This window comes from Diadema antillarum, unplaced genomic scaffold (assembly GCF_040938485.1).
Source record: "Diadema antillarum isolate AM-2024a unplaced genomic scaffold, OU_Dant_1.0 scf00000123, whole genome shotgun sequence".
In the NCBI taxonomy this organism is placed as follows: Eukaryota; Metazoa; Echinodermata; class Echinoidea; order Diadematoida; family Diadematidae; genus Diadema; species Diadema antillarum.
Window position 1 is genome coordinate 781519 of NW_027271012.1, and position 19408 is coordinate 800926.

At 38.9% G+C, this 19408-nt stretch overlaps 1 protein-coding gene across 1 annotated transcript; it reads right to left on the reverse strand.

The window, feature by feature from the left end:
• Positions 1-946: 946 nt before the first annotated feature.
• LOC139720199 (tRNA endonuclease ANKZF1-like) lies at positions 947-18753 on the reverse strand. Its single transcript, XM_071631562.1, has 15 exons — positions 18597-18753; positions 17596-17672; positions 16370-16466; positions 14725-15011; positions 13474-13589; positions 12963-13061; positions 12413-12684; positions 11760-11915; positions 10586-10777; positions 9086-9878; positions 8231-8342; positions 7400-7498; positions 6689-6828; positions 4835-4932; positions 947-972 (listed from the first exon to the last, which is right to left on the reverse strand). The coding sequence occupies exons 1-15, from the start codon at positions 18751-18753 to the stop codon at positions 947-949; spliced, it is 2721 nt and encodes a 906-aa protein (XP_071487663.1).
• Between the last annotated feature and the right edge of the window lie 655 nt (positions 18754-19408).

Here is a 19408-nt window from a genome sequence, read left to right on the forward strand (position 1 = left end):
TCATGAGCAGTAGCAGTTCTACCTTTGTTAGAATGTGTGATATCGGATCAGTATTGACAGTAATTCAGAGATCATTCCTTTTTGGACAAGCATTGTCGATAAAGATGCATTAGAATATTGCAATCTGATCAAATCATGTACCGCTAGCCTATTTTCATCAACATTTCTTGGCCAGTCTGACTGATCACGCAAGCTTGCAAGCCATCGTCATCATTCATTATTATAGGCCTAACAGACATTGACATTGAAGGAGGTAGACTTAACCTGAAGAAAAAGAAGATGATGATGAAGAAGAAGAAGAAGAAGAAGAAGAAGAAGAAGAAGAAGAAGAAGAAGAATTGAATTGATGCTCGTGGAATAACAAGGGCAAAGCTGCTTCTTCTGGGGGTAATCTGCCTCCCCTTCAATCCTGAACTTAATGAAGACAGTGAAGTCTTGCACAGTTGCAGATATCATCCAGGTTTTTTTTTAATGACTACCGTTAGACTTGTTCTATGTGTTTGTTTGTTTTTCTTAGAAAATATAACCTTACTCTTCAACGACAGCATACTACTAACTGTTAGTTCTATACTAGACATCTCTAGTAGAATTCTAGTCATTATCACAGCATTTATCATAATCAGTGTAACGCACGTTAGTCAATACGCCTACACACAGTGTTGACGTTACTTTCCGTCCTTGCTTTGCCTTTACCAATTTTGTACACATTTGTAGTCTATTTCTAACGCATAAATAGCCCACACCTGGCAACATCCATCATACATTGTACCATCCGTTAGAGGAAGTAAATCTTACCCTTATTCACCAATTTATGGGCTTGTCGGAAATCCACTTACTTCATGCGTTTAGCTGGTTGTCTGTAGCAAGCTCTCAGTTATGTTTATTGGGGCACGGGCGGCCGCCGGATGTCTGCGCTGCATGTATGCGCATGCCACTTGAGCTACGATCACGAGGCCGGCCGGCCGGCCTGGCCCGCCCGGGCGAGCGAGGCGGTGGCCAGGCTCCAGCTAGCAGCAGCCGACTGCCATACAGTTGAACGATCACTCGATAGCATTTTATCGATAGCTCATGACGCCCATGAGCCGCCCCGGCCTCCCCTCCCGATCTTGGAGATGAACAATATAATTTTCGCAATTCCGAGCATAGAAATCAATTCAAGATGCAAATTTAACGAATACAATCACATCTTTCCATTACTAAATGCGTATTAAATGTGTTCTTTCTCTGAAAATTCGAGCTACAAGATTCAATTACCAATAACCAATAACAAATAACCTCACACCTCACACCTCTTTCCCCAACCCAAGCATTAAATGACATTTAACAAAGCTTCACAATTAGTGTTTTAATTCAATCTTATTCTCAAAGTACAATGCTGCATACTTAGGCTAATCCATCACTGATTCATTTCATCCCTCAAAGCGAGAACACACACACACACACGCACGCACGCACACGCACACCCTACACATGGCATACACATTAATTTTAAGCTATGTGTTCTCTTTTATCATCAACAATGGGCAGTAAACAGTTCCTTACTGTGAGCAACCTTAAATGAACTGAAGCCTTTCATGGCATTAATTTTGCACCACAAATCACCTTCGTTTCATATACTTTAATCTAAACAATCACCTCTGAGTTATTCACGACATATAAAGCATGCATCATTCAATTAAACAACATGGAAACATCTTGTCTTGTGTATCCGATGTATTAATACATGTTTGTATTTAATGCACTTTCTGAGTTTGGATATCATAGGCATGTTTTTTTGACGTACAGCAAATCCACACTAGCTATCTTTCTGAATAAAATACTTACAAATCTAGTTACTGTATATCTTGTCTTCAATTTATGATGGGATGAATCCATTGCACTTGATTATATCATTCACTTATCTCATTCTGATTATTCCCTGCAATAGGAATGCTCAGTATAAACTGAGCTTGACATAAATTAAGTAGGCCTATAAAGCCATGAGGTGCTTCCTCTATTCAGAGGAGTTTCCTGATGCAGCTTATCGTCAGTAACACTGCAATCAGTAAGCTAATCAACAATCACTCTGTTGTTAAATAAAGCAAGATGGTTATTAAATAAAGCAAGATGACAATTATTTGCTACTGTGTGTACTATGGAAGCGAGCAAAACTTATAAACCTGTCTATCTCCCTCTCACACTATTAAAGAAATGTGTGTATAAGTACATAATTGTATGATATGGTAAGAAAACACTATTTTAAAGGGAAACTGCGGCAGAATATTTTTGTAAACAATACATCCAACCAAATGTGCGGTTCCATAATTTTGATCACTGAGATGTGTCTGCATATTTCATCATTTTGACATCACACCGATATGATACGTCCTGCAATGCTGCAGCGACAAGTGACAATGAATAAGTACTTTATATAGGGTACATTATGCCATAGGTTTCAGGGCGGGCGCACTGTTTTCAAAAGTGTGGGGGCCCACTTCCGGGTTTGATGAGCTAACAAGCAAAAAAAAAAAAGGTCCTCAGCTCATATCTCTCCCCGTCCCCGCGTCCACTTCCGGGTTTCTTCAGCTGACAAGCAAAAAAAAAAAAGGTCCTCAGCTCATTCTCTCCCCTCCCATTTTAGTGCCACTTACGTACTTCCGGGTTGAAAAAAGTGTAGGGGCCCAAAGTGATGACACCTTATGTATTCCTTTGTATGGTGCACAAAAAGTGGGGGGGGGGGGGGGGGGGGGGGGCCTGAGCCCCCACGGCCCCCACGGCTGCGCCGCCCCTGGGTTTGGTTGAGCATAACTTGAGAAAGGCAATACAGACAAGTTTCACATGCCATTCAGGATTTCTGCCCAAAGGCCTGGTTCTACATGTGACATCTAAAAGTGGATATTTCGCATGAGTAATTTTTGCACTCGGCTGGGCAAGATAAATTTTGCATGTTTTTGATTCAGTGGAATCAAGACATTAGTTACTGGAATATATAACAAGCAAAAATGTTTGTGTGGTTTTATTTTCGCACTTGTTTTAGTTCGCACAAAATGTGCAAAACTTTCCTCACCGCAAAAATTTGCACTTTTACAGTATACCAATGTCTTTAGTGTGGATCTTTTCTTATAACGAAAAGATGATGTAGGTAATGCCCCAAAACAAACAAACAAACATACAAAAGAAACGTAAACTTCTCTGAGAAGCAAAATAATGGATATGAGTAGAGGCAATGAGTCGAAAATTAATGCAAACCTGAAAACAATTCTCTTCAGTGTAAAAATCACAAACAAATGAATTAGGTGGCATGTAAATACCAATTAATCTATGTGATGTACATGTACTTGCTGTTTGAAATTTAAACAACTTGCTTTATACAAGTGAGTTGTACAATAATATGGGATTAAGAACTGTTTAAATTCTAAACATGAATACTGTACACGAGTCTATGGCACATGGATTGTGCAATAGCCATGTTATGAGTAGGCCTAAGTTATGAGTATGTTAACATCAACCAAATATGGCCATTCACCCTATAGGTCATGTACTCCAAGGACCACGTCATATTTGTTGTTGTGGTTTTGTTTTGTTTTGTTGATCTTTTTTCCAGGGGAGGAGGAAAAGAATTCAGAACAAATTTTGGCAAAGCTGCCCTTATCATTTTGAGCTTGTAGGAAATAACATTGCACAACCTGTTTGTACAGTGGACAAAAACAAGAAAAATTGCCCAAACGCTAACATTGTGAATATCAATTTTACTACTAGGACAGAGACAAACCACCTAAATAGGGGCAAAAGAAAACAATTTTGTCCTGTAACTTAAATCTATGTAACAATTCACTGTATAGAGAAAATGATCTGAAGCAAGATTTTCCATTTCTAATTCCCTTTCTTGCCTACACGAAAGTGGAATGAATATTTACTGCGTAATGAATTTTTCATAAAGTCGGATGAACAGAATTCCCCATGACAGTGTTTCTAAAAGATATCATGGGCTTAGAACACATTTAATCTGCACATGAGTTGTGAACTAAGATTCATTATTGAAATATGACAAAGAAATGAAATGAGGATATTTTGTATAACAAAAGAGCTGAAAACTTCTAATGCCACTACAAGTAAAATGATGAATACAGTGAAATATCAGGCTTGACAAAATCTCATGCTAAAGCAATAAGATCTACAACTTGCCGACAATAGATATTACATAGAACTAATATTCTTGTCTCGTCATTACATGCATAGACAGTGACAATCAACCCCATCATGAATTATTATCCTATAAGGTTCGGAAAGTCTTCGCAAAAATGAATTAGAAATCATACCTCTAAAAAGTGTGATGACTGTGGCATGGGGGACAATAAAAATTGATTGTATTTCTAATACAATATGACTTCATAATTTCCTCATGATGACACGTCCTTGTTTTACAAAAATTTCATCACAATGTAGTAGCAGAATCAAGATCATAATCTTTCAACTTGTATCCATGAATTCATAAATAACTTTGTGAACAGGTGTGAACAAAGTTGCTTCTTCTGCTCAACTGGCTGACATGCCATCAGAGACAACAATGTATTAAGGGCCATTTTGAAGATGTTATTACAAGGATAATGATAAACTTTAGAGAAGATCAAAACAACTCCACTTGAATGTCTCTCCAATTCTTATCGAGTTTACAACGGAAGCCAAATTCATTATATTGATTAAAATCCAATGCTAAATGCCATGTATCAAAGCAGAAAAATAAATAATCTGAGGTGTATATGATGACTTAAATTAAAGTGCAATCAAGAGTAAGAAAATAAAACTGTAAAGGTTGCTTGGGGTCTGAGTAATGACTGACGTCATTGCTGTTGCTGCTTATGTCTCTTCAAACATGGCATGGAGCAGAACTTGAAGTCCATGTAAGAAAAAGGAACTTTTCCAGTGAGGGATGAACCACAGGACCAACACCTCCTGTAGATAGAGAAATTTAGAGACATAAGAAAAGATGACTTCAAAAGGGGGCAAGAAACAACGCATTAGAATGTAATTAACACAATTATTGTTTTGCAAGGATAGGTTTGCAGGGTGTCAAAAGAGTACAGCTTAATAAAGCTTGAATTTTCTTTTTCACAAAATTTAGAATGACATTTAAAAAATTGCTACTACTCTCTACCATGTACCCTGAACATTAGGACAGGACAATCAGGCTGTTATATCTCATTATTTAACCGCATTGCCTCTGAAATCACCCGCTATCATACATCCATATTGAACCCTATTTTCAAACTTTTGAAATAGGCCAGAGGAAGTAAACAAGGCAATCGCCAAATTGTGTCTCGCCCATTCGCGTCCAAGGAATTAATATTTTTTATAACTCCCAGAAGTTAATTGACCTGCTTATGACCTTTGACCTTGTGGTGACCTTCAATACCCTAAGGGACATTTACCATCCAAGTTTGGTCACAAACGGACAAAGGGATCAAAAGTAATGAGCCATAATCGAAACGCGCCATAAAAACTTAACATTGGGCCCTAAAAATTTGTTGACCCCTTTCTGTGACCTTTGACCTTATGATGACCTTGAACTCCCCAAGGGACATCTACCGTCCAAGTTTGGTCACAAACGGACATAGGGATCAAAAGTTATGAGCCACAATCAAAACGCGCCCTAAAAACATAACATTGGGCCCTAAAAGTTTGTTGACCCCTGTCTGTGACCTTTGACCTTGTGACGACCTTCACCTCCCCAAGGGACATGTTCCATCCAAGTTTGGTCACAAACGGACAAAGGGATCAAAAGTTATGAGCCATAAACGAAATGCACCCTAAAAACTTAACATTGGGCCCTAAAAGTTCGTTGACCCCTGTCTGTAACCTTTGACCTTGTGGTTACCTTCAACTTCCCAAGAGACATCTACCATCACCCAAGTTTGATTGCCATTGCAGCAAGATGTGCTGAGTAATGTGTGATAAGAGTCTTGCAAGTAAACTTTAACGTATGACCTCAAATGACCTTTGACCTTATCATGTGACCTCTTACGGCACCATAACATGAAGGTACCCCCAGTGCATCCATCACCCAAGTTTGAATGCTATTGTAGCAACATGTGTCGAGTTACGAGTGATAAGAGAGTCTTGCAAGTAAACTTTAACGTATGACCTCAAATGACCTTTGACCTTATCCTGTGACCTCCAACGGCACCATAACATGAAGGTACCCCCAGTGCATCTATGACCCAAGTTAGGTTGTAATCCAAGCAACTTATGTAAAGTTATTTGTCAAAAGAGAGTCTTGCAGGTAAACTTTAACATACAATGTAGAAAAGAGAGTCTTGCACATACCCTTTAATATTTGACCTCAAATGACCTTTGACCATATCACATGACCTCTGACAACACCATAACATGAAGATACCCCTAGTGCTTCTATCACCCAAGTGTGGCTGCCATTGCTGTAACAGTTGCCAAGTTATGCATCAAAAGAGAGTCTTGCAGGTAAACTTTAACATTTATGACGGACGACGGACGGACGACGGACGGACGCCATTTGGATCCCTTAGTCTCGCCTTCACCTCCGGTGGGCGAGACAAAAAACATCTCATTCACTTTCCTGCCACATGAAAAGCATTGTGGAGCCAAATTACCAAACAAGAACATGTTGTAATGCATTATCTTGTACTCTAACCAGTTCACAGGTAACATGCATCTCAATTTAAATAACACTCACTGGAGTTCTGATGTAGATGTCGTCTGCATGGCAAACCTCTTTTCTGCTGCTAGTGCTCTCTTCTCTCTATCACTGAGGGCAGCATACCACTGCTGTTTCTCCTCCTCCTTCCTCTGAGCCTCTTGCTCTTTCTTATCCTCCTTCACATTAAATTAAAAAAAAAAGAAGTCACATATAACTTATTTTGTATGTGAAAGTACTATATGTATGAATCACTGGTTGAGAACCAGACGATACTAACTTCATTGCACAGTGTTAACATCTTTTTGACTCTCAGCTGACAAGAACGGCAGTCCAAGGAATGAACATAAAAGAGTAATTTGGAACAAGAAAGAAAACCCACACTCTTTTAGGAAATTAAATGTGTGTAAGACTAAAATGGGGGGGGGGGGTTAGGGGAAAATCTGAAAGAACAGAGGACACAAGGAAGCATTAACTTGAACACAAACATGGCCAAAGAAAGTGAGATACTGGTACATCATATAAATTGTCATACAGGCCATACTCTACTGTCAAAATTATAATGCCACAGGTAGACAGGAGATTGCTGACTTCTGTATTGAAGTGGAATTGGCAGTTCCTCATGAAAATATATTTCAGCAACCATGCATTGTACTGGCACTAGAGTGATCAAACAGTCTGAACAAACCTGAGCCAGTTTTCTTGAAACTTCTTTCCAAGTCTACAGCAGGTTATAAGTCATACGCTCACCTTTTCCCTCTCACGTTTTGCTTTACGCTTGTTCTTCTTCCTCTCAGACTGTTTGGCTGCTTTCTCTCTCTCCTGGTCCTCACTGAGAGGGGCTGGAATCTGGACAAATGGGTTCATGGAGGCAGACAGATATAAGATGGTGAAAACAGAGAGCTTCTATCAAATACTTTTAACATATGAAAGAAGAATGAAATACATGTAAGGAGAGAAGACATTCCATGAGATACCACAGATAGAGATACTAATAGAGATATCAATTAATGCCAGAGAAAGAGACAACAACAAATATAGCTAACTACACAGGCCTGACTACATCTTTCCATAATTTCTTGTGAGGAGACACAAAGGCATTAACATATTTCTAAGTAGTGTTTTATTTTTGTTGTCCAGCCTCCTTCTCTCATGGGGGGGGGGGGGGGGGGGGGGGGGAGTGAAATGGCTACAACCATGCTGTTCTCATCCTCCTGTACGACAAGTTAATTGTTTCTCAGAGGCAACTTCTTGGTTTACTTCCCAACTTAATATTCTAATTTAAAAGCACATATCAAAAGTTTTTTTTTCAATGTGACTCACACTCTTCTATACCTTGACAGGGGCGGATCCAGGAATTCTGTACAAAAGGGGAGGCACCTTTACAAAATTAACGGGGTGCACATGCTCCCACCCCCCCTGCATTTTTTTTAAAATCTCTTTTGTTTGAAAAAAAAAAAAATGAAGAGGGGCTGCGTGCCCGTTGCGCCCCCCTCTTTGGCACAAGTCAAAAGAGACATATTTCAAAAGCATAGCAGTGAAAAAAAAAATGTCCTGAAGTTGAAGTTTATGTATACTCACCTGTGCTCTCTCATAGTCGTATCTATCAGGGTAGCTTGCTCTGAATTTCCTGAATGTGTCTCTTGTCTTTTTGTCAAGGGAACATCCATACGGTGGCTTCCCCTTCTTGTTTCTATTTAGAGATACCATACACAGGGAAAATAACAAACACCTGTTACAAGGGTGAAGATATTTCAAAACTTAACAAAACATTAAAGGTGATAGTCTTAACTATTTCTATTATTTCAATAAGATGATGGACTGGAGTTTGTTTGGCAGGTATTTTGTTAGATTAGAACTTGTGAAGTGAGCACCCCCAGTATAATGTAGCAGATTTATAAACAAATGGATTCACCATGGCTTTATGGACCACACATCGTGATGGACAAGTGTTCACTTTTGATTCACATGAAGAATTATTTTTGATAAGGGGACTTCTACTTCAGATGTCAGCAGTGCCCAAACTGAAAAGGCTTTGATTACAGTGATTTTTTAAAACATACAGAAGAGGTGATGTAAAGCTATGATCCTTTCTGTGCCAGGAAATTTGGACAGTGTGGACAATGTCTGATTGGATTTTCTATGCCATGAGGCACTCAAAGCTCAGGGATGGTTAAAATAAGTTACTGGGCTGCCGAACTCTGTATATAACAATATCATGAAAGGCTGAATCATAAGTTTGTAAATTTAACATATCAAGCATGCCATACAGTACATCAATTTTCAGAAAAGAAAAATTAAAAATTTTGTAACCACATTTTCTTAAGTTGGATGGATAGTGAGAAAGGTATGCATTTCTGATACAGGTCTTCTCTTTTTTTTTCTATGAAGTAGGTGAAATTACACAAAAATCAGGTATCTAAATGACAGACTCACTTGACACCTGGGTCAGCCCCAGCTTCCATGAGATGGTACATGACATCTGTCTGGCCATCCTCAGCAGCAACATGCAGGAAGGTGTAGCCAAGGTTGTCCAGCTGCTTGTTCAGGAACTTGTAGAACTTCTTGCAAGAGCGGGATGTGTCATGTCCCTCGGTAGATTTTTGTGGCTCTTCTCCCCGACATTCCACTCCAAGGTCTTGGGCAGCCTCATCTGGTTGGTGCTGCTGGTTATAATTCCCTTCGCTATCTTCTGCTTTGTCTTTGCTGCCTTCTTCCGTTTCACTGCATTGATGACTACTATCTCCTGTATCAGGTTCCTCCCTAAGTGGTGTATGACCTTCACATGTTTTACTTGCTGACTTGGATTCAGTGTTACACTGAGAGTTACACTGAGCACTGTTGGTACGCAGACTGCTGCTGTCACACTCAGTGTTGGTGTTAAATTCTCCAGACTCCTCACCAGTCCTTGAGCACATTTCACTCTTGAGTGATTGCTGGTTGTCACTACATGAACCAGTTTCACCAATATCATGTGATTCCTGTCCTTGCTCTGAAGGAGCTGGAAGACTAGAGCTTACACCATCATCTTTTGGTGATGATGCATCACTTTCCCAGGGTGTTGTCTGAGTTGAATCATCATTGCCGCTATTTCCATTGTCTTGGTTTGGGGGACCAGGGCGAGAGAGATATTTCTCCCTGATCTTGTTTAGAACCTGATTGAGTTTGTCCATGTTGCCCGTCCGGCATATAGTGAATAGGTCACTTGTGAGAGAGGTTTCTTCCACATCTGTTCATATGAAAAGAAGAAGACCAGATTTATTATTACACGGAATGTTTGAATATCAGTCTGACAGATGTGATTCTTTCCAATATTCTGCTCATCATACTGAAAATTTATGCTCAAACTGCACCTACTGTAATAATCAGGAAGCAACAAGTGGAAAGTTTGAGGGCTTTTCACTGTCTACACATGAAGCTAACATCTTTGCTAACTCTTGTTGGAGATTTGAGAGGTAAAACAATTTGCGGCAAAGAAAGAATTGACATGCAAATAAGCTGTGAGTAGAGTTTCCGCTATTTTGCATGATCTGATATCCCTGTCTTACACAAAAATAAAGCAAACCTTCAAATTGACATGACTCTCAATCACAAATACATGTAAATACTTATTCAAGTCGTTTTAGGTAATAATCCATCAGTGTTTAAGGACTGGGTAAATGTTGTTTACAGTCCTCTTCAACCTTCTGCAGGGTTGAGTGAAGCAGCTGGTTTACTACTCACTTGAATCAATCTTCACTGACGAAACACTGGTGACTAAATCAATCATCTGGTTTTGTTTGTTCTGTAACACAGGTATTATTATGAACCTGTTGAAGACAAGTCCCGAGTATACTCAGGCAGGTGTCTATGGAAATGCGTGTTATAGCAAAATCAGCCCGTCCTAAACAGGTTAATCCATGACTGTAGCTTTAAAGAAGATTTATCTTTTCTAACCTTCATTGTGTTGTTTACTCAGCTGTTTCTTCTTCTTCTTCCTTCTCTGAGGCTTTGGTTGGGAGACCTCGTGACCTCTCAGATGATCGGTGGTAGATGTGGCATCCTCCAAGATGAATTCCACATCTTTCTCCTCATCATTCTCTTCCTCGTCTTTCTCCAATCCTTCGCTGATTCCAAGGTTGTTTTGATCTTGGTCATTTTTCTCAGCTGCATTCAAAAGACAAAGACAATCTATTTCATGAACAACTGGGGTAATCTAAATTCAATCATTCCTCACTATGAGGCACCTATGTACTCTTGAAGAAAAATACATACAGTGAAAGCAGTTAAGGGCATGACAAGTGTATCAGTAAAACGTCGATGTAATTCAATACGAGTACAAGATCTATGATTGTAGAAATGTCAGTCTTATACACTTGATGATATTGTCATCATTTACAGAGAAACCCCTTTCCATTTCTAACCCTATAACCCAAATCAGGCCAGCACATGCACATGAACAAACACCCAGAGAGGTAAGCCATTTTTCCACATGAGCTCATTCAAGCTGGCAGTTTTTAGAACAACCACTCTTTACTGGCAAAAATGAAACATAGGCAAGTTAAGTAACATTTTAAAGAGGAGAAAATTGTCCATATTTTCAAGAATATATCACTAATTATTCCATTATTACAGCATTCAATAAAGTTCTAACAAATGGTTGCATTACATTTTCAACGACAGGATATTCCCTATGTAGCCTCTTTGGAAGTTTGCGGCAACAACGGGATATCCCGTATCTACTTTCTCTCTTTTTTTTTTGTAGACAGAGACTTTTCGTTTCTCAGCATAAGATATACTAAGAATACCATAGTCTAGTGACTGTGCAGTGTGCTTTCACTTCAATAGAAGGCTGCAGATTCAAACCCCCTCACGACGCTTGTGTCCTTGAGCAGGAAACTTTATCCTGATGCTCCTTTCTACAAAGGCATTTAACCCGTTGAGGACGGACTGATATTGCTACAACATGCATTTCCCATAGAACTTGCCTGAGGATACTCGGAACTTTTAAAGGAATATAGGAATTCTTTGGCTTGACGAGCTTATCTCTGTTAAAAGGGAAAGTGTGACAAAGAGATCAAATGTAACAGAAGCATGAATGTGTGTTATCTTATCTGATACCATTACTAACCTGATAATGAATTCTTCTCCAAGCTGACTAGAATGGTTTCCATGGTTTCTGCATCCTCTGCAGGATCTGCCTGCCCCTTTGGTCCCTTGCTCGCCTTCTTCCACTCTGCCTTCTTGTCAGGACTGGAAAACCTCTTCTCCACATCAGCTTTGCTCCCTGAACACAATCAAGCAGATTTGTTGATCAACTACAGTTTTCATTAACGTGGTCACAGGCATGTAATAAAAAAAAAAGAAAAGGGAAATGTACAACAAACAATACACCAGGGCTTGCAGTACTGGTATAATACACTGTGGCCTGTGTTAAATACCCAATCATATTGAGAATTGACAAAACAAGACTGGAAATGTCAAAACTGATCAGGCAAGACTACAGCTGATTTGTAAGCCACTGCAATACATCTTGACGTTCCCTACGGACAGTCACTGCTGAATGCAATACTTGCAGATCCTCATTCGTGTTTTCAGATCAAGAAATAGGAAACATTTCTTCTTTTTATTCAATGTAAAAATTTCTAATTCATAACAGAAGCATGGGAAAGCACATTCAGGGGAACTCAAGAAGAACATGAGCACAAATCCAGTCAGACTCAAAAAGGATTATGGGGTAAGGACTTTGAAAAAAATGGAACACAGATGAAACAAAATGCACACCGTGGCATTTGATAGTTGCTAGCTGCTCCCAGACCCTCTGAAGTTCCTTGAACGTGGCTCGGCGGGTAGCGAAGGGAATGGTCACCACCCTCAAGTCCCTTTTCTCCAGGGCAGGGTTCTTGCCCCCGAAGAACATGGCCTTGTTGTAGGTGGGCACTCTGAGGAAAATCCTGTGGCAGGCGTCCAGGTGTGTCTTCCAGCTGGCCAGCAAGTCCTGAACCTCCTGGTTGAGAGCTGCCTCATTGTACCGACGGAGAGACGCACCTAATGACCTGTGGACATTACAGATGGGGTTAAAGGTCAGTGGCAGCCCAGCCATCAATTCGTTATACGTTGTGCGAATCTATCAAATAATTTGGTTACTTGCAGCTGAAAGACAAGATTCATCTGAAACTACCTGGTATAAATTGTTTATTTTTTTTATATATCTATGTTTATTTATCTTTTTATTTACTTGATATTTTTTTTTTTTTTTTAATAGCTCAGAGTGGAAATAAATATATGAGATGAGACAACATGAAAAAAACAAAACAAAGAGGGAAATACTTACTTGGGAGCATTGCCCTTTGAATCCCGCACTGACTGTACCGTCCCTCGCTTTGCACGCACAGTGTAGCGATGAAATGTCTTGTGAACTACAACATCACACCTGCAACAGAAAATGAAGAAATAGGGATAAATGTACATTGTTTACATTGCACAAGAGGCATTCCTCAAAAGCTCATGTACCATGCATATTATTTGTGCATGAATGTTAAACTGATATTTCTTCTTTGTATGATTATCACTCTAATCACCTTACAAAAATCATAAATGTTGTAGGTGCACTGCTCATGAGGTAAGGAAGCATTATTTTATCATATTTGAAAATTGTTAAGATTTCCACCTGAAACAATTGTGCAATTGACATGAAAGTAAAAGCTCTAAAAGAGAACCAGTGACAAAAGTAGTTACACACACAGAAAAAAAAACCCCACAACATACAAAGTCACAATAACTGTCATTTGTTCATCAAGATGGACCAACTTGATACACATGTCACCTAGAAATGCCTCCCTTACCCATCATACACTGCAGCTGCAAAATGGCCACCCCCAGTCATCATTATGGCCCATTTCCTGTTGGAGAGGAGACCCAGTCCTCTGGAGATTAGCTCTGAGTGGCTCGATGGTGAATCCTGAAATGGTAACAAAGTACAGTCATGAAGACAGCCAATAAACAGTTTAAATCTACTTCACAAGTAAATCAACTGAATTTTTTTTGGCAGTATTGGGGGAAGGATATGTAACACTTGTTTAAATATAAATCAATAAATATCAGTAATTCAATAGCTTTGAGCAGATTGCACAAAACCAACTGAAATTTGAATTAAAATGTCATTCCACAGTGCTCAGTTTTACAGATTGTATTTGCCTGAGGAGACTCGATCTCTGTGGCAATTCCAAGCCTATTCCAGACATACAGCAAAAGACCCCCACTGATCAATGATAACAAATTACTTTTCACTTCTATCCAAGGTTCAGGCTCTACCTTGGCATACCACAGGCTGAGAAAATACTTTTTTTATGTATTTAGATACTGACACAACTCATGGAAATAAAAGAATATAATACATGATGCCCTAAGCATGCATGCAGAGACTGTGCACACACTGCTACTATAAGGAGGGGTGTATGCTTCTACACTACACTATTCCTATTGGATTTGAACACACTGTGATTTCTTTGAAATCCTGATCCTAGTGCCACTTTCCATAATCCCCTGGCTATATTTTTGGGCTGTGAGATATAAAAGGTGACATCAGCGATCAGCTTTTTTCTTGTTGTATTAGCATGACTCTACGGAGGACAAAGAGTAAAGGGAAGAAGAATATGAAGGATTCAATCAATATATCCGTTTTTAAATGTATCATGAATATGAATGCAATGGTACATTTGATGCATTTTTACTTCTTATAATTTGTTCAAGTATTATTCACACATGTCATGCAGTTCTATATCATTCGCATCGTGAATGCAAGTAGAGGGGGAATTTCTGTATTTTAAAGACAAAACATACAAAATATATTCTTGAATCTTGAATCTCTGCATAGCTGCTGGGTGAAACTTCTGTCTCTTATACAGAGTAGTCTTGAAAGATTGAAAGAAGAAGAATGAATAGTGGCCCTCTCTGAAACTGTATATTCTGCATGGACAATAAGCAACTATGCAACAAAAATTTACTTCCTGCTTTATGTCAAACTTCTGTTTGCTTGATAATGATATGAATGACGGTCCCACTTTAGAGGTTCATCTTCCTGGGTAGCTGCTTACCCTCTTGCCGTGCACTATGCAGCGATATATCGACACGACTTGTCCGTCCTCATTCTCAAAGTAAATCCTGGGGTGCCTTCTCCCGTTTGCTGAGGACTTCTTCTCACTGTTGGCGTCATCCTCATCCTCATCGTCGTCACTGTCATTCCGGGACAGGTGGCTGGATGCCATCATCAGAGATGACGATGTGCCGAGGGTGTGGTTGCTATGGTGATGAGAAACGGGAGACATGTCCACATCGTCTTCTGATGAGGAATCCCCACTGCCTGATATACTTGATATATCGTCTGAAAAAAAAAAATCAAAGAGACAATGCAAACACAGTCACAGTTGGTGTACAATACAGTCGATGATTCACACACATTAAATGAAACATTATGATGATATATGCTTTTAAAGGTTGTTATACTTATAATTTCTTTGATGTAATTGCCTACAGACATGACACTACTTCTTCCATCTTGGTAGCAAATGCTCTCTAGGACCAATGATGCCTATGGCACGTTTAGGGAACAGGTAAGACAATAATGTTTATGCAGAAATCCTTAACAGCAGTGAAACCCCTCCCCCCCCCCCAAAAAAAAAGCGTAAAAAAAAAAAAAAAAAAACCAACCAACCAAACAAACAAACAAACAAACAAACAAACAAAAACAAAACAAAAACAACCTAAACCCCCAAAAACCAAAGAACCAAACAACGGCAGAGATTAACCCGTTGAAGATGGACTGATTTTGTTACAACACGCATTTCCCATAGACACTTACCCGAGTATACTTGGGTCTCGTCCTCAACGGGTTGAATATGACTATTGATATACACTTAATATCTTTTTTATGGGGGGGGGGGGAGGGGGAAAAAAGCCTACAAAATGATTGCTTTTCCTACATTTCAGCAAAAACAGTATACTCCTAATTAAAGGTATTCCTACATACCACTAAGGAAAACTCCTTGACGGAGGCTATGTTGCAGCTGTATCAAGGTCACCTTCAAAATTATCATGAGGAGCTTCTCAGGGGGCACTATCCATGTACAACAAAAAATATCAACAACACAAGACACAAGAAAGGAGCCAAAGGCCAATAATAAGAATTTGATTACATGGCTAGTGTAGCACCTATGGGATTATAAAGTCCTGTGCAGCCTTCTACAAGGTTTGATTACACAAGGTGCACTGCTTACACATCAATTGCAGCTGGTGACATCTTTGACATCAAATGGAATATACCTGTATGATATAAAAGTCAAAGTCTCACCCTGACTTGCTTATCTTGATAGTGAAAGTGTATTAAAGCATTTTTTTCTGTGTTCAGCATAAGACTATTAACTGTATCATATCAACAGAAATTGTACATGCCACTTTCTACAGGATCTTTTCATTTGAATGCAGACTTCATTCTTTAGGTTCAGTTTTCTACCTTTTCCTACAAATTTAGCAATCAAGGCATTCTTGCATACATATCAGGGATGACATTACATCAATTTGAAATGAATCAAAAACATACTAGTATGTGTTGTAAGAGTACATTATCTTTTGATATTTCGTTCAATCAATACTAATGTGTCATTAAACAACTCTTAAGACATATGTCTGAAAAAAAAACACCACACACACACACAACAATGCCATGTTCCATTGCATTCTTACCTCCCAATTGTGCAAAAGCATCTTCAGAAAGAGTCTTCAATCCCATCATTCTCCGCTTCAGGTTGAAGCGATGCCAATCTACTCGGTAGTGCTCTTTCTGTGGGTAAAAGAGAGGAAACAAACATGACACACTGGATTACCTCATATTGCTTTTCATTAAAGACTAGATCTTCTCCCAAAATAGTTTCTACTGCTATATTGACCTGCTTTAATTTAAGAGCAAAGCAATCAAAATCTTCACAGAGAATACAGTGAAGTTTAAATCCAGTTTAAAGAGTACATGCTGACTGGGCTTTTGAGACTTACTTTTAGCACTTCAAAAATTCCTTGAAGCCTGTTGAAGCCATGTGACAAAATGTTTATTGTTACCGAAATAGAAAATATAACTCAGTGTTTGTTCCACTAATCTGGCACAGAATCTCTTGACTAATTTTTCGCAACACAAAAACGTTATAACTTTGGGGGCATATTTTCTGTGTACAATGGTGATGTCAAGTGCTGTTTAAGTGCTGAGGGCAGGCACTGGTGTGAATTAGCGTTGCATGCAATCCCTCACACCAGTATTATCTTCACACATCCACCAAGTCAGTGGGATAGTGCTTGAACAGCGCAATGGAATAAAAGTGGGAGTGTTTGGTACATGTCAAATGATTGCATGACAAGATACAGGCATGAATGCTTAACATTTTTAGACATATCATGGGAAAGATGGATAAGAATGGTACAAATTTGCTCACTTCTCCAAAATGCAAAATGTCTATTTTAGTCCCTGGCTCAGATTTACATGGCCATGTCCAGAGTGTTTTTGTACGTTCCATGGTAGACCATTACATAAGCATGCTTTGCACATGGTACTTGATGTGAGTGGGGACATTATCATACGTATGGTAATGCTTTAATACACCATCACAACACCTAAAATAGCAAATTTGATAAGCGCAAGGGGCAAGTGTTAGCCAATGATCACAAACAAAAAATAGTATAGGATGGTTCAGCAGACAACATTCAACACCAAGCCCAACATAAGCTGCCGGGACTATGTTCATAATTTGCTGTTGTTGTTGTTTTGTTGTTGTTGTTTTTTTGTCAACCTGCTAAAACCAACAAATTTCAAGAATACAAGTTTTTGTTGGCAGTACTTGGACTGAGATAGCACTAAATACTTCTTATACACATCATACAAATATCACATTCATATACTTATGATTAGAATATCTTTACAGTACCTGTTGTTCTCTCATTTCAAATTTGATGTCACATAGTGAACACAGCATGGCCGCTGATACAGTGTAGACTTCCGGTTCTACAGAAAAATGGCACAGAGAAATAAAATGAACAGCTGCATGTTGTGAGATGTAGGCATGCCCCAAAGGGTAAACCAGTAATTTGCCCTAGAAACTCAATTTGTCTGCTTTGCATGAAACATAAACCCTGAATATTATACTGTTGAATACTGAATATCAACAAGTACTGGTTTGTTTACTGAGCAGATATTCATAGAATAGTAATGGACGCAGTAAACTGTAAAACATGATATATTCACGGCATCAAAAATTTTGCCAACTTGGAGCCCATACAGCCTTTCTCGCAGCATGAAATTTTCACGAGCCACTGGCTTTTTTTTTTGCACTCATCCGGGTAAGATGAGTTTCGCATGTTTTTAATTCTGCGGAGTTAAGACATATTTTTTGGAAACTATGGCAAGCAAAAATATTTTGTACTTTTATTTTCACACTAGTTTCTGGTTGTGCGAATTGCACCAAAATTTCAACAGCGTGAAAGTTTCCACTTTTACAGCATATTTATGCTGAAGGGCGTCCTCGCATGGTACTAAGCAGATAATTTCATCAGTCTGAGTCCACAGTTCCATACGATGGGCTTTTTCGAGTTAGATACTGTATAAGCTGTTATTTTCTTGAGGGCTTAATTTTTGCAAATTTCGCGAATCTAACAACATGCGAAAATGTCTCCATGCGCTTTGTTAATAGAACATTAATGTTAGCATCGGCGTCAATACATGAAAACGACATCTCGCGAAAATGTCTATGTTCTCGTCATTTGCGAAAATATCTGTACACAAAAATAACAGCGTATACAGTATATAGGCATCTAGTAGCGATTTTCATCTAAGTATTGGCAGGGCTGGTCTCTGAGGAAACTGCACATTAATATGAAATACATATACCTCACAGCAGACAGATGATAATATCTGAATGGGCCAACTCACCTTCCTTTACTGTGACATCAGGTTTTGCAGGCTCGTCAAAGAAATCTTCCGACACCACATTGGGCTGGAGAGAAGACAACTTGATGCCTGCAAAGAATTTCCAGGCCTTCCCTTTGTCTGTCAGAAGGCAGCTACTTTCATGCTTGTGTTTCTCCATGACACGTGTCAGAGTTTTCTGTTAGAATTTATACAAGCAATCTTTAAGTCTCACAACAATGCACACTCAACAGCACAAAAAGAAAACATCTCATCAAGGACACTGATAATGGAAAATGTTAGTTAACAGCTACATGACATTGGCACCAGAGCCGGTACTGGTACAGCGCTACTTGTGTACATGTGCCCATAGGACACTAGCATTGGTACAGGAAGTCTCATTTCTATGTGCATACAAAGTTTACTGCTGATCATGATGAGTCTGTGTTCAATACTCCAAGGTTTTAAAAGGATTTGTTGTTGCATAAATGAGTAAAGTATGAGAGTGACAATGGAGTACAGATCTGCATTAGCACCACACACTAGCTCCACGGCTAGTACCACTACCACAGTACCACTACCAGTAACTTTAATACTATCAAACTCTATAAATTATGAATTTATAAACAGATGACAATAAATGTGACATCAACATTGAGTCACATCACTTAGGAATCATTTTTTTTTTTTTTTTTGAGAATGTGTAAATTTAAACCAATTGTACAAAATATTTTACATACACTGATACAGCTACTAAGTTCTACTTCTAGACAGGTGGTAATAGATGCACATTATACACACTGGAAACAGCTGTTTGAATTAAAAATTTACACAAA